The sequence below is a fragment of the Phascolarctos cinereus genome, unplaced genomic scaffold (assembly GCF_003287225.1).
Source record: "Phascolarctos cinereus isolate Bilbo 61053 unplaced genomic scaffold, phaCin_HiC Scaffold_726;HRSCAF=1367, whole genome shotgun sequence".
Classification (NCBI taxonomy): domain Eukaryota; kingdom Metazoa; phylum Chordata; class Mammalia; order Diprotodontia; family Phascolarctidae; genus Phascolarctos; species Phascolarctos cinereus.
Window position 1 is genome coordinate 136019113 of NW_027556098.1, and position 16941 is coordinate 136036053.

Sequence of the window (16941 nt, forward strand, 5' to 3'; positions counted from 1 at the left end):
CTCGCCACCTACCTCTTCAGGAATAGAGTGGCTTAGAAACGCACGACGACGAAGCCTGAGATTGTCGGAGCAGGGGGCCGGACCGCCATCCAGGGTACGCACTCGGGTCGTATAGGGAGCTGGTGAAGCTCTGCCTTCCAGGAACGCAATCGGAGTACCCCTTTTAATGCTCTCCTCCGCCCATTCTCGAAAACCCTCCGCAGCCACCGTCTCCCGCCGCTCATTGGCCCTTTGAGTCGTCGCGACGCCTGCGCACTAGGTCCCTTTGAGGGTCTTGGGCAGGCGCCATTTTGGTCACGGAGGTGCTGCTGGGAAGCCTCTCTCCCGCCGGCTGGGGGACAAATCACACTAGGCCGGCCCTAGGCAGCGGTCGGCTCTTTCTCGCGGAGGTTCCCGGCAGCCTCCCCGCCCCCTCTCCGTCCCTCCTTGCTGCAGGTCGCAGGGACCCCCCTCTGATTCGGGGTCCGGTAGGCGCCCTCCTGAGCCTCAGGCCGGGCTGAGCCGGGAGGGGAGGAGAGGGGGTCGGTAGCGGGGAGGAGGCTGGGGGCGCGGCGCGGGGGGCCCGGAGCCTCCCGGTCCAGGCGCCCAGCTCGGGCCCGGGCCCGGGCCCGCCATGGAGATGGAGTATTACAGCGGCGACCAGTCTGGTGAGGAGGCCCCGGGGATGGCAGGGGCTGGGAAGGGGGCAAAAGGCAGGCTCCCCGGGGAACTTCCGTCCTGCCCCGGTGAGGGTCTTCATCCAAGTCTGGGCCCATCCTCGGGGCCTCCGAACGCCCCTGGGAGAAAAGAGGAGATTCTGGCGGAACAAGGAGTGGAGGTCGCGCACTCCGCGCCCGGGACCGTGTCCGGCACACAGTCGGCGCCTAATGGTTGCTTGCTGACCAACCGTTGTTTGCCTACGGGGAGATCGTTTCTCCCCCAAAGTGAAGTCGGTGTCCAGAGTGGAAGAAACCCCGGGAAGGGGAGACACTAGGTTTCCGAGCAGTCGTTATCAGTTTCAAAGTCAGATTCTCTTTGGCTAAAAAGTTGCCAATCCGAGGGAATCCGGATTCGGTGTGCCTTTTCCGAGCGGTGTCCCGGGCCTGCAGCTCACCGAGCTTGCAACTGTTCTGGCTGTCGAAATCCTCAGATGGCCTGCAGAGTCGGTAACCAAAGCATCTGCCAGAAAATAGCTCACTCCCCATGTAGGATTTGGTCTTTATTGAATAGTGTTTTTCTCACAAAAGTCGTTTGAGTTGAATAGTGTAACAGCACTAAACCCATCTTACAGATGAGAAAATGAAGGTTTGGAGAAGTAAGGAAACTGATGGCCACAGCTATCCAGTGACCAAAACGCTAGGTTCTAAATTAGGCTTCGGGACTTTGGGCAAGTTGTTTGATGTGTTGAAAAGGCGATGGACTAGATCAGGAGACTTGGGCTTCAGTACCCTTGATGCTTCTTACTGTCGTTTGGCCCTTGGATAAGTCGTATTTTGTGAACCTCAGTTTATTCATCTGTAAAAATTATTAGGTAGTACTAGTTGGTCTCTAAAGGATATTTAAATTAATCTTTAAATAGCACAAACTCTTTGAATTCCTTTCCCATTAGGAAGTTCCTTAGATTTTAGGCAGTGAACATTTTGGAAATGTGCTTCTGTTCCTACTTGGATTCAGTGAATGTTCTAGATCTCAAAGGTGGCCCGCAAATGGCATTTAGTTGTTAGTGACATTTTGCACTACACACTGTAATTTTTTTTCTCATTCTTTATTAAACAAACCTGCTATATCCCTGGCACTGCTAGGCGCTAAGGATTCAAAGAGTGAAAAAGGAAAAGGAGGGAAGGAGAGAGAGAGCCTGCTTCATAGTGCTTGTATTTTCTATTTTTCCTCTCTCTAGCTCTCTTGCTTAATCAACTCTTTTCTTTCTTCCATTTTTATGTCTTGGGTCTACTGGTAGTATCTGATGTCACTGGTTTGCCCCACTGGGAATTCTTTGCCCCAGAAGTGACTAATTAAAGTTAAATTTGATCCTGCTTTCGATTTAGATTGACTGTTAAGACTTTGTAGCAAATAGTTGGCAAAATATGCTTATCAGCATAAAGTAGTGAGGAATGCTTAAGTGTTATTTCCTTTAATGCTTTCTCATGTTCATATTACAACTTTGATTACTAACTATTTTAATCTGTTTTTACCAGTATTCTTTATGTTGTAAGTGTTCCAGGTAGGACCAAGCTTTTGAGTTGGATGGTCCTAAACTCTCTAAAGATGCTTATTGTGATTCAGCAATGGATCTTTGAATGCTAAAAAAAATTATAGGTTGACGATGGTCAGGGGCAAAATAGATGTTGAAGTTCTATTTGAAAGCTACGTAGATATAAACTTTTGTGACCTGTTTCACCTGATAGTCAAATACTTGTAAGTGTAGGTTGATTTACTTTTTTAAATGATTACTTCAGATCTTTCATGTGCAAAATTAATATTTGGAGATGTTATATTTAATTTTTGTGACCTATTTCACCTGATAACCAAGTACTTGTAAGTGTAGATTGATGTATTTTTTAAAATGAGTACTTCAGTTCTCTCACGTGCAAAATTAATATTTGGAGGTATGGACCTTCACTATTTGTGAATTACTTTGCCATGCTGTATTTTAGGTCTACCAGAATGAGATCTGATTTTCAATATGAAGTATAGTATGATCTAGTTAGCCAAATAGGAGTGATGTTTAGAGATCTTTCACTTGCTCCCTGGCTTCTCTATTGATGTTTGCTAGTTCTACATACCTCTCATCATATTGATGTGGTTACTAGTCATTGTTATACTTGTCACTATATGACACATATGGCATTTTTAATACAAATCTAATGTAGAAACATAATGTCCTTAGTTATGCTGTTTGCTAGTGGCAACCTTTGGCTATACTTTAAACTTAATCTTAGTTGTAGCCCAAGACATCATCCATCTTACCCTTTAAGTGGGATTTTTATTGTTTTGTTTTTGAGCAGATGATGGTGGAGCTACCCCAGTACAGGATGAACGGGATTCAGGGTCAGACGTTGAAGATGATGTAATTGAACAGCACTCTGGATCAGACAATGGAAGTTTAGAGCATCATTCAGAGGTATTGGTTGAACAGCATCTTTGGGGAGGATTCATTGTTGTATTTAATTAGAACTGCTTCCTTTAGAGTGGATCTTGGAAATTATGTCAGAATTTGTCATCAAAACTTAGTGATTTCTGGGGAGCAAGGTGGGAAGGGTGGGGAAGTTAATTAAAAAGTTTTTTTGGAAGTAAAAGTAGAGTTGCTTATTATTTATAAATTGGCAGTAAAAACAGTTTTGGTTGCTTTAAAATTTTCATTCTTTTATTTTCAAATATTAGGCAATTGCAGCCTTGAATGTGGGTGTAAAAAATGGATTGGCCCAATGGTGGCTTCCAGTTCTAGTCAGATTCACTGATGCAGTATGATGGCAGTAAGCACCAATGGCTTACAGAAGTAAAGTGCCAGTCTTCAGTCACAGGTTGTGGAGCATGTTATAAATTTTCATAGTAAACTACTATTTGCTAAAACTTTATTTACGGATCTGATCCTCAAAGGCTTATCTGGTTAGAACAGTGTATAAGAATTTAAAAGTTAAATTAAGTTGCCTGTTTTTACTTTTCAGTCAGCATGAAGTTCCAGGGCTAAGTTGTTAAATTACATATGTATTAATGATCAAAGCAAAATTGAGCTTAAAAAGGTATGGAGATTCAAGAACCCAAGCTGTAGGTAAGTTCTGCACAAAAACATTTCAGAGTGTTTAGCCTAGTCCTCAGACTAGATGGTCTCTAAGGTCTTATCTCTTTCTAACTTCACAGGTATGTGTAGATAACTTAAAAATTATATCGCCACCTTCCTAGGTCATATAGGCAGTACTATATACCGGTAATAAAAATAAAACTAACATTTATTACTCTACTATAAGTTGTTGTATGCAAGATTTGAAGCACAAGGAAATAGGAACAGTAAAGACAGCTTGGTTTTTTGTTTAAGCAATACATCATTGAATTAGTGAAGAAGTGTTTGTGCACATGTGAAAATGAAGAACATTCTTCAATAATGTAGTGAATATGTTCTCAATATGTTTATTCTTTTCAGCAATACAGATTGCAACCCTTATATTCCTTCCCAATCTTTGTGTTCCCCTTCAGATCCTTTGCAGAGGCTTTCTAGCTAACAATAGGAGGCTATTTATTAGTGCAGCAGTCAAGCTATCCATCCCTTGCACTTGTTATGTGTCATATGCCAATTCACCTTTTCCTATCATTTCTTCTGTGATAGCCCTTAAACCATTTCTTTTGTATAGTTCATCATTGGAAGCATCTTTATACCCATCATGCATTACTCCATTGCCCCTTGTGTCACCTGTACCTTTAAGTTTTCAGAGATTGTGGTGTTCATAGAATCTGAGATTTAGAAGGGCCATCTAGTTCCTAAATCCAGAAAAGGAATCCTCACTCTGAGAGGTCCCAGAGTGGTTTTTTAGACTCTGCTTGACGACCTTCAGTGAGGAGAAACCTCCTGTTTCCAAAGCAGCCCGTTCTACTTTGAGACAGCTCTAATTATTAGAAAGTTCTTCCTAGCCTTGTGCTTAAATTTTCCCTTTTGCAACTTCTACCCATTACTCTCTAGAGACAAAAAAGAATAAGTCTGATACCTGTTGCATATGACAGCCATTTAGAAACTTGAACACAACTCTCATATTCCCTCTTAGCCTTTTCTTCTCCAAGCTAAGCATCCCCACGTTCCTTCTGCTGATCCTCATGGACATGAACTCAGGGACCTTTACCATTCTGGTTGCCCCCCTCTGGTCTTTACAGAATAATTAGCCTTGTGCTAGGGACTGGACCAGAACACATAGTTATAGTTCCTGCACTGGTACATCACAACGTAGCTGGGGAAGACTGATTCACGAGTATAAAATATACAAAGAAGAGTGCAGGACACTGTACAGTCAAGTTTGAGACAGTAAAGTTGTGGAAACTCCAAGAAAAAGATCAGGAAGAACTAGAGCAATCGAAAAACTCTCCCTGTAGGGAGAGGTCATAATATCTTAGATTTAAAGCTGGAAGAGATCTTAGAACCTCTGGTCCAACTACCTCCTTTCTACAGATAAGGAAACTGAAGCACAGAGTGGCTATGTACATTGCCCAAGGTCACTCTGGCATAGCCAGGATTTGAACCTAGTTCATCTGACTATAAATTCCTCATCCTTTCCAATGTATCATGCTTCCCCACTAAGTACTTTAGCTCCAGCCTGAAGGATGGGCAGAGAAGAGCAGGGTGGGTATGCCAGGTAAAAGAAGTGATGTAGAGGCAGGAATGACTGTGGCCTGTGCAGCACACTTTTGTGATTAACTGCAGTGAAAGGTGAATGTTGAGCAAATATTGACGTTATGAAACAATTTAATTTTTAATAAAAGCACTGGCAGTGAGTCAAGGGCTCCTATTGCACGTTTTAAAATGGTATTAGCTATTAAAATGGGTATTTTCACAAATATGGTTGTATGTAAATTGAATTGAGAAAATATAATTTAGTTTTCAAAAGTAAAAAATTTATAAAAAATTATTGGTTTTCCTATTTCTTTAATGACTCCTTTGAATTCTTATTCTCTTCCCAACTTCTTAATGTGGACATTCCCCAGGGGTCTGTCCTGAGGTCTCCTCTCCCTACACTCTTATTTTGCAGTCTCTGACTCTCAAAAGATTTTGCTATCTTTTGATTTCCATAACAGCATCTTCATTTACGTACATGACACCTCTTCCTACTGTGTGAAAGTGTTGAAATATACTGGGCATATAATAAATACTTGTTGCTTGATTGATCCAGATGATAGATGAAATTTAAACAGTCTATTAAGATTTACAGAATATTAAGTTCACTGTCTTCTTTTATCCAGCCTTAATCTTTCTCCTCAACTCCAGTCCCATGTTACCAGCTTGCCTGCTGGACATTTACTAGATGTCCCATTCACATCTCAAATTCGTCATTTTCAAAATAGAACCTGGTATATTTCTCTCCATATTCATCTGTCTGCCAGACTTCCACATTTCTGTTGAGAGCACCACCACCATCCTTCCAATCACACAAGTTCATCTAACACTTAGCACAATACTTGGCACATGGTAGGTGCTTAATAAATGCTAATTGACTGACTGACAAACTTGCCTTACCCTCTATATCTAATCAGTTCACAAATCTTAGAAAATCTACCTCCACAGTATCTTTAGTACTAATTTCCTTCTTTCTATGTACAGGCAAACCTCGGAGATTTTGCGGGTTCAGTTCCAGACCACTGCAATAAAGCAAATATCTCAGTAAAATGAGTTACATGAATTTTTTGATTTTCCAGTTCATATATAAAAGTTATATTTACGCTATACTGTAGTCTTTTAAGTGTGCAGTAGTATCATGTCTAAAAAACCCAATGTATATACCTTAATTAAAAATATTTCATTGCAAAAAAAAATGCTAACTATCATCTGAACCTTCAGTGAGTTGAGATCTTTTTTCGGGTGGAGAGTCTTGCCTTAATGTTGATGCTGCTGACTGATCAGGGTGGTGGTTGCTGAAAGTTGGGGTGGCTGTGGCAATTTCTTAAAATGAGACAACATGAAGTTTGCTGCATCTGTTGACTCTTCCTTTTCATGAAAGATTTCTGTGTGATATACACTGCTGTTTGATAGCATTTTTATCCACAATAGATCTTTCAAAATTGGAGTCAGCCCTCTCAAATCCTGCTGCTGCTTTATCAACTTAAGTTTATGTAATATTTTCTAATATTTTTGTGTCTCAGGAAAGAGGGAGGCCTGAGGAGAGGGAGAAAGATGATGGAGGGGCCAGTGGATGGAGCAGTCAGAACACATGCAACATGTATCAATTAAGTTCATTGTCTTTTATATAGGTGAGGTTCGTGGCACCCCAAAACAGTTACAGTAGCAGCGTCAAAGATCTCTGATTACAGATCACCACAAGAGATATGATAACAAAAAAGTTTTGTGTATGTAGAGCCTATATCAGATTGCACATCATCTTGGGGCGGGGGGGGAATTTAAAACTCAAAAGCATATGGAAGTGATTGTTGAGAACTAGAAATAAGTTAATAAAAATTTTTTAAATTTTTTTAAAAAATAAAAAAGTTTGAAATATTGTGAGAATTACCAAAATGGGACACAGATACAATGTGAGCACATGCCATTGGTAAAAGAGCTCCAGTAGACCTGCTTCTTGCAGTATTGCCACAGACCTTCAATTTGTTTAAAAAAAAATGCAGTATCTGCAAAGCACAAAGAAATGAGGTGTGCCTATACACAACTTCTACCCTAGTTCATCGCCTCACTTGGACTATTGTATTAGCCTCTTAATTGGTCTTTCTGATTCCAGTTCTGCCCTTTTCCATCCATCCTCCATGTAGTTGCCAAGTTAATATTCCTGAAGCACAGATCTGACCTTGGCATCTCCTCACTCAAAAGCCTTCAAAGGCTCCCTTTGATTTGTCCCTTGGATTTATTCCTCACAGAAACCCTATGACATAGGAATTATAACATTCAAAGGTGAGGAAAAGATGAGGTTCAGAGAGATTGTGACTTACCCTTGTCACACAAGGTTAAAGAGGTTGTATTTGAACCCAGGTCTCTCCAAGTTCAGTGCTCTTTTCACTATACCACAGTTCCTTCCTGATGTCTCTACAGCACCATTGTGATTCAGCACATCCCAAAACCAAGTTCATTATCTGGTCCCCCAAAATTGTTCCTCCTTCATTACTTCTATCCCTTCCTGTGCCCTGTTTTACAACCTTGGGACTATACTTGAGGCATTGCCAGGTGCACATTGGTGTTAATATGGTGGATTTTTTGTATCAGAATCTTGGACAGTCCGAGCATGTGCCTCAGAGACTCCCCTATTGGAGGAGAACCCTTAAGGCTGCCTTTTGCTTTACTGAGTCCAATGCTTTTTTGCAATCATTAAGTACTGCAGGTGTGTGCACCAGAAGTTCTCTATTCTGTTGACCTCATAGGCCTGGACCACAAACCCCATATTTGGATCTTATACTGTCTATGCTTTTTCCATGAGTTGCAGAAAACTTTTCGAAAGCTTTCTTATTAACTTTGCATACCTGTGTACACATATCTATAGAGATTCCCAAACTTATTACTGCCTCATTAAAAAAAAAACTATTTGGCATCCCCTTGGAAATCTACTTTCTTTAACCTTTTAAACAGTTGTTTTTAAAATTTGCATCATTTCAAAAAAAATAAAAATGACGCATCTTAGATTTAATAATTTATTGTAAATTTGTGGGGTTTTTCCTGCATTGAAATTTTGATGATGCATTATCACGTCATGTAACTGTATAGTATCATATTGTAAACAAGTCATTACATGCACATATTCTTGCCTATGCATGCTGGACTTCCGACAATGCGCAACTTGCTGGCCTGCCAACACTTCCTTGTTAAGACTTGTCTTTGGACTTGATCAGTGATCAGTTATAACTTGCATTTTGTGTGTTTATTTAGAAAATAATGTAATCACTATGACTTTAACTCTGTTTTACAACAGATGAAACATGTATGAACGGTTTTTCGAAATTTTCTTCTTTCCTTATGCTTACACTACTCCCTTATTTTCATTCAAAGCCCCCCAGTTGCATCCCAGGCTACTACCAACCCTCCTTGAATTGTTCCAGTGCTCCCCAGGGGGTAGTATCACCCACTTTGGGAACCTGTGGTCAGATTATTAAATTTTTTTATAGATGGCAAAGTAAATGTATAGATTGGTAGTTATCAGTGCCCTGTCAGTTACCTTGTCATTTTCTCTCTGACATGACATAAAAAAGATTCCTTGATGGTTTCAAGATTTTCACCTCCAACATAGATTTCCTGTGTACATATGATCTGGCCTGGCATCCCTTACCAAAACTTCATTGTCGTAAATGTCATTTTTCCTTTAACAAATAATAGCTCGTTAAGAATTGGGCTTTAAATTCCACATGCAATGGAGACTCTAACATTTTCCATTGATTTGTTGCTGCCCTCTTGCCAATTTCATGTGTGAATGCCCTTGGAATGATAACAGTTAGGTCTTTCCCCAGGATATCTATAGATTTGTTTTTGCTTTTCACAGTTTCGTGAGGCAGTGATGCTCATCATCTTCCATAGTGATTTACAAATGAGTTTGTATTCCAAACTGTTTCCTTTTGTAACCATGTCTATACATACCAAAGACATCTTTGCTGACTGAGGTAAAGTTCATCAGGAAGTTAGTGGTAATTGAAGTCAATATCTTTATCATTTTGCCCCCATTTTCCAGCATCATTGGCTTTATCAAGTGCTCAGTATTGTCTTCTCATTTTTATGCATCTAATATGTTGCGTTTGACTTTTATTCTAACTAGTCAGTGGTCCAGCTATACAGAGATAGCCATATAAGCATTCCCATCTGTTAAGAGTTATTTTAAAATAATATTTGGTATTCACTGTGTCAGGCAATAGTAAGCAGAGAGTTCATAAGAGAATAGGTCTAGAGCCAGAAGGGCCCTCAGAGGACATCTGGCCCAGTCCTTTATCTTCTAGGTTAATCGATTTGCCAAAGGGCACAAGGTAGTATATTAATGCTTAGAGAGTGACTGAGAGGTGGGGTTGAGGCAGTCGCTTCTCAGGGGCTCAGTTTCCTCATCTGTTAATGAAGGAGTTGAATTAGATAACTTCTAAGACTTCTTCTGGCACTTTGCACAGTGAAACCAACTTTGCTAACAAGTACCGCATAGAAAAATGTTGAAATATTTTTAAGTAGATCTAATTCTTAGAATTGTCATTAATGACATCTGTCAGATGAACGCATCAATCAGTCATTTATTAAGAGCTTACTATGCGCAGAGTACTGTGCTAAGTGTTGGGAATACAAATAAAAAAGTAATATTGACCTTGCACTCAAGAAGTTTGCATTCTAATGAGAGAGACAATGTATACAGGAAGTTTCAGCTGCAAGTTAGATGGAAGGGTCCATGGTCCTTAGGAGGCTGCAGCAAAGCAAATGGTAATGTCTCTTCTTTAATGTCCATTGGCCACTTTTCTATTTGTTGAGTTGTCTTCAGTCATGTCTGACTCTTTGTGACCCCATTTGGGGTTTTCATGGCAAAGATACTGGAGTATCTTTCTCCAAGTGTCTGAAAACAGATTTGAACTCAAGAAGTTGAGTCTTCCTGACTCCTGTCCATTAAGCCACCCAACTGCCTCTTCAATATTAGAGAATGGCTTTTCATTTTGTGGATGGGGGATGGGAAGAAACTGAGGGTTTCTCTAGAGTATCCAGTTATGAAACTCTTAACATTTTATGTGAGAACTGCCTGTCTGAGAGGTTAAGTAACTTACCCGTGTTAAGACAGCTAATAAGTGTTAAAAGGTGAGTCTTCAGCCCAAATTTTCTTGACTCCAAGACTAACCTGTCCTTTGTAGCACACTGCCTCTCTTAGTTTTAATAATTTCTATCAATTACTTATGCAAAATAATCAGAGAGGTAGATGGTGATAATGATGATCAAGTAAATTATGAAAACTTCATGCAAACAGTGAAAGCAAAGTAGAGACATTATACAGAGGGTGCTAAATTTCTTGTATAAAATTGTTTATTTGCTTTTTTCTTTATAACTTTTCTGTAAAAGAAACGTTTTCAGGGGCAACCCTTTTCTGTCAAAAGAATATGTATGTATCAGGAACAATTAGGACTTTGTTCTTCCATATCTTTCTTCTCTTTATCTTACCATCAATTGTTCTGAAATTTTCTTTTGGAAAATTAATCAAGTAAGATCTTGCATGTGGCTTACTCTGATTATAGATAGTCAAGCCCTTCTGTACAAGTAAGTTTAACTAGAGTTTACTCAAATAAGAGCATACTTGAGATATGCCTTCTGCCTTCCCGCCTTCCCTTCCTGCATTCCTTCTGTCCTTTATAAGAAATAGTTTCTTTAGAAGGTGTCAGTGTGATGTTGAAGTGTGGAGTTGTAATTCCTCATGGACTAGATAAATCAACAACATGTACTTAGAATTGCATTATTGCAAATGAGTGAATTATCCACCTAGTTGTATGCTGCTTTTTTGTATTACTGGTGCTATATCAGAAAGCATTTTCTTTTGTTACTTGATTTTTAAACTTTGTTAAACCACTTAACCTACTACACCTCAGTCCATCCCAAGTTGTATTTTTTCTGGTTAAAAAAAAAAAAGATGTGGCACTAAAAAAAGGTTAAAATGGCAGGGTCATAGATGATGATTTGTTTGTATAGTGGTCTCCAGAGTGGGGTGTGTGTGTGTACTCCTTCAGTAAATATCTTTTGAATGTGTACCCCTCTGTGTATGTGTATATTTACTTATTTGTGAATGATATGCATGTACTACTATTCTTATGCTTGGGTACATTATAAAACTTAAACATAAACATTTTAAAACTTAAAATAAAAACTTTATATAATAAAAGACAAAAATAATTTTTGATCCTAGAGTCGACTAGGAGTCACTAGAATTTGAATAGTAAGGGATTGACATGGTTAGACATGAATTTCAGGGAAATCACTTTGGCAGCTGAGTGATGAATGGATTGGAGGGGGAAACTTGAGGTAGGGAGACTAATTAGAAGGGCATCACAGTAGCCCAAGGGAGAGGTAATATGGGTCTGAACCAAAAAGTGGTGGCTGTGTGACAGGAGAGGAGATGTGTGTTAGAGATGTTGAAGACAGTGTTTGCCAGCTGATTGGATAAATGGGTGGAGAGCACTGAAGTTTTGATGGATGGTGGTGCCTTTGACTGACATTAATAGGGAAATTTGGAAGGAGGAGAATTTGGGAAGGCAGAATGATGATGAAATGAGATCTTTAATGTAAACTGCAACAGGCCTGTTCAGTCTATGAATTCATTCTCTTCTACCCAGTGAAAAGAGGTAGAAGCAGGGATACTCATCTTACTCACTGGTCACTGCCCTAGAGCATTAAGCCCATCCTAATGGGGGTGCCTGTCACACAGTGAGGGGCAATTTTTCCAATGGCACCTTTGTAGCTACTGCTCTGGGTACCCAGGACCAGTCAGATTATAACTTCTGAGGGGGCAAATACATGGCTCAGAGGAGGGAAAGGTTGGGAATTTGTACAGCTGAGGGGGCTTGTTGAGGACTGAGTGGGTATAGTTATTTTATAGATGAACCCCATAATTGACTGTCCTGGAGAGAGTACAATGAGACCCATCTTCACAGCCTCTGATTCTCACATAACTCATTGGGATTAGGCTGTAACATAATCTCACTTTGGAAACCACTGAGAGAGAGGAAGAGCCACAAGGCTAAACCTTAGGGTATTCCACTTTAATGGACTGAAGATTAATATACAGAGTGTCTTTACACTTAACTGCAGTGATTTCAGCTGCCGTAAAATATTTCTTAGCTCCTATCTTCTACGCTCCTTTCCCTCAAAAACACTGTCGCTGCCAACAACTGAGACTTTGAACTGATATCTAAACAACTCCCTCTTCTGAAAAACCCTGATTAAATCAGAATTGTTAATGAGTGATTTAATAAAATCAGAGTTGTTCTTAAGAGTGATTTGTTGGATAGATTAACTTGTCCTTTCTTAATCATTTCATCTTGAGGTGTAAACACCAAATTCCAAGATTGAACTAATTTCTGACTAATGGCCTTCCTTGAGCTCCAGTGTCCAAGGATCCTCAGAAACTGGGTTGATAACTTTTTTCAGTCCTTAATCCCATGAAAGCCCCAAGACTTTTCAATGCCCACCACTGAATTTGTGAGCTAGTATTTCTACCCAAGTAAGGAGGGTCAGAAAAGGAAAATGAGACACTGCCCAGCTGTGTATCTCTTTTCATAAACTGGCCATCAAATGCCTTGTTGCCTTAGTTTACTCATCATCATTGTGTTTGAATATTCAGTATTCAATAATATTACGTATTTTTCTTTAGAGACTGATATTTAAAAGGAACATAATTTTATTCTGTGTATGTTTTCATAGACCTCTAAAAGTAAATTATTCTGTAGACAAATAAAAACTGGGAATAATGCTCCTGTGTTTCTTGAGGCTACTGAGACTTCCATCAGATGCATCATCTTCAAGACACTGGTAAACATGCAAAAAGCAAGTGAAAATTTTGTAGGCTGTAAAGAAATGGAGATGTTAAAAAATTACTCGGCAAGGTTGCTTTAGTTAATTACAGTACTTCAATTTCCCTAGATAGTTATTGCTTTTATCTATAAATGATTTTTATTTATAGATCAGATACTGATTTATAATGGAAATGTATAAAAATTTTATCTTAAAATACTTATGCATTGAGGAACATTTTACTCAGTAGAACAGCATACATTCTATTGAACCTGCCTATTCTATTCTTCACTAAGCCCATTCTAAACCATTTTTTTCACCTATTTCCAAGCTTATTCAGCTACGCCCTCTGGAAGACCTATCTTCTCTATTCAATAAAGTGATATATCCTCAGGCTTTTCAACTAATATTGCTCCCATCTTATTTTAACCAAAATGTACTTTTCCTTGAAAATGTATTAGAACCAGCTCCTTTGGAGGCTATTCCTGGATTATTGCCTTTGTGACTTTGAACAAGTCACTTAACATCCCTGGGCGTCACTTGCCTTACCTAGTAGGTAGCCTCTGAGGTATCTTCTAGCTTTAGAACTATGATCTAATCTGGAAGAAGAATGGAAAGATCTTTGCTCTTTCTGTTGTTGCTTCTCTTGTCACTGTTCCCTAATGGCCTTTTCCCTTTGAAGTCTATCCAATCTCTGTTTATAAAACGTTTTCCCTAGTCCTTGATGTTGTTATCCATTGACCTCTTCCAGGTCATTCTCTCAATTTTTTCAGGGATTTTTTAAAGTAACTAGCTCATGGTATTTTTCTCTATTCCATCCCCTGCTATCATTCTTGAGGACTTCCTTAACACACAATTTCTTAATTTCAACTCTAATGACTTTCTTATAGCTAATTTATCTTACCATACCTCTAAATATAATTTCCTGTTCTCCTTCCACTTTCTCCTACTAAACGTACTTTTTGCCTTTCCTGTGCAGTTTTCCAAACAATGAAGTGTAATCTTGGTGTTCAAGACTGTTTTGGGGCTGGGTTTGGGTTGTGGAGGGAGGAGGAGTTGAGACGTCAGTGGCCAAAAATTATTTGATGGCTTTGAGTACAATTCCTCCATAAATATATCCACTTTATTCATTGAAGAAAAAAAATTTTTTAATGTCATAATACTAGAGATTCTTCTTTTTTCTGGAAGACAGTTGATTTCACCTTGACTTTTCTATGTGTAATATCTATTTTGTTGCTGCATAACACTATAGGGAGATTTTCACATGCTCATACCAGATTTCTATGGTAATTAGGTACATTCTTGTAGGTAACTCTTTATGTTACACCAAACTTTATGATGGTACACTAAGCTTGGGTGTAATTAATGATCACCTCTCGGATCACCAAATTTCTCTTGGACAACTATATCCCATACATTGAATTTAATAGGACCTCGATACCCAAGGTAGCTAACTTCTCAAATTCACCAATCAAGTAACTTTTTAGAAAAGTGATTTTTCCAGTAACTCCATCACCAGCGAATACAAGTTTGAACTACACTTAGGGTTCTCCTTGGGCAGCCATCATGATGATTCTTCCAGTCTCTGCCTGACTGAAATCTGCTTGCTTCATTTGAAGGAAAAATGTGTGAATTTAAAGTTAATCTTTCTGGGTTAAAATACCGTATCTGTTATTTTCTCAATACTACTTATTTTGGTGAGTAAAATATAATGAACAGGTTTCAAAAAAAATCTGCAATTTTTAAAGATTAGAAAATAATTCAAAATATTTATAGTCTTTTGACATTTCAAAAATGAAATATAATTGTCCTAATTTTTAAGTAAAATAATATGCATTTATGATAAATGTATAATTAGTTTGAAAGAAAAATCTTTCTAGCTAAAACTAGCACATATCAATGGAGACAGTTTAGGAATTATTGAGGTGCAAAATAAAAAACTGCAAATCCAGAAAATGCAATCTTGTGGGATTCACAGGGTATTGTTATTTTTTTAATTAGATATTTTTATAAGCAAAAGCCTCCCTTCTCTCCCTTTTATTTCTTCCCCTTGCTGAAGACATATAGTCAAACAAAACAAATTTCTATGTTGGTTATGTCTTTTTTTTAAATGTCAGATTCTGACATTTTTTAAAATGTCAGACTCTATTTTCTCCTCTTTATCAGGAATTGTGGTTGGTCACTACGTTCATCAAGAATTCCTAAGTCTAAATTGTTTGTTTTTACAATATTGCTGTCATTGTATAAATTGTTCTGCTCATTTCACTGCATCAGTTCATACAAGTCTTCTCAAGTTTTTCTGAAACTATCCCTTTCATCATTTCTTACAACTCAATATTCCATCACATTTATGTACCATAACTTGTTGAGCCATTCCTCAGTTGATGGGCATCCTTTCCATTTACAATTCTTTGCCACTCCCCAAAGAGCTGCTATAGACATTTTTATAAATCCTTAGTTTGTTTGCATTTACCAAAAAAAAAAATTTGTTCAAACTGTGAATAGTAATTTATGAAGTAATGTTTTTGATGTTTCCCCATGGGGGGGGTGCAAAACTGTCCTGCAAATGAAATAGAAGATATTAATCCCTTGTAAGCATTTATTAAGTGTCTACTATGTGCTATGTAGACACTTCTAATTGCTGAGGACAGTCCCAACTTTCAAGGAGGTTACAGTCTATCAAGGGGAGACCACGTAAATAAACAAGTATATTTCTTGTGATTCAGTAATATTCTACTACATTCATATGCCAAAATTTATTCAGCCATTCTCATCATTAGTAGATAGCTTTGCCATACGATTCATTCTCTGCATGATCCTAGCCCATTCTGAAAAATTTTCATGGTGAGTGTTGTTTCAATGCTGGTAGACTGGCTGTGTTCAAAGTAGGGAGGTTCATAGCTCAAATATTGAGTGCATTCTTTATTCAAGGAACTGGGCACTTGGTGTTATGTAATTACTATAAATAAGAGTCCCTATCTGCATTAAATTAGGGGACACAAGACATAAATAAAATGCAAGATATAATGTGAAAATGCAATAAAAAAGTTTTAGGTGTTATAATTCAAAGGAGGGAGTGATTACATTGAGCTTGGGAGATGTGGGATCAGAAAGTTCTCATAGAAAAGATGGCTTTTAAACTGGACTTGAAGGTAGACTGGAAATGAGACAGGCAGAAGTAGGGGTATAGGGTTCATTTCAGACAGAGGGAACATTGTGAGGTGAGGTATAGTTGAATAGCTACTCACTTTTGACTGGAACGTAGAATGTGGGAAGTTGGAAAGTAATATGAAATAAGTCTGAAAAGGTTGTTGGAGCCAGATTGTAGGGAGACATTGGAAAAAGTACAGTATTATGTGTCAGGTCCCGTGAATTCAATCCCTGTTCTGATTTTTTTTGGCAAATAAGTTAACCTCTCTGGGCCTTAATTCTTTTTATTTAAAATGAGAGGACTGGATTTTACATGACCTCTAAGGGTCCCTTCCAGCTCAAAACTAAGAAAACATGAAATATGACAATATTAAGCCTGAAAGGATTGATTGTATTTTTTTTTCACTTAAACAGCATATTTTATTCTACGTATGGCTATGTTCCATCTCCTAATATCGTATTACTTAGGTAAATGCCAAGTTTCAGTAGGGGGTATAGGTTGAAGGAATACTAAGGTTTTCTATGACTGAATAAATCTAGTAGAATAGTTGGTACACAAGGAATACTAGTGATAGCTTCTTGACTAATGCTTTGAAAAATTGATCCTAACTATAGGAATAAGTATTCCTAATCATATTTGAATACAGTAAAGACTGAGTTACTTTGGGTCT

The 16941-nt window shown here is 38.4% G+C and overlaps 1 protein-coding gene across 2 annotated transcripts in view; it reads left to right on the plus strand.

Moving 5' to 3' along the window:
- The first annotated feature begins 273 nt into the window (after positions 1 to 273).
- Positions 274 to 16941, plus strand: part of IWS1 (interacts with SUPT6H, CTD assembly factor 1) — a 43163-nt gene continuing 26495 nt past the window's right edge. Inside the window, exons 1-2 of one of the 2 annotated variants that reach the window (XM_020967160.2) lie at positions 274 to 647; positions 2985 to 3100. In XM_020967160.2, coding sequence (XP_020822819.1) covers positions 614 to 647; positions 2985 to 3100 — 150 coding nt within the window. In that variant the 5' untranslated portion in view covers positions 274 to 613. The remainder of the gene's footprint in view (positions 648 to 2984; positions 3101 to 16941) is intronic. The other variant, XM_020967159.2, reaches the window with a different exon arrangement.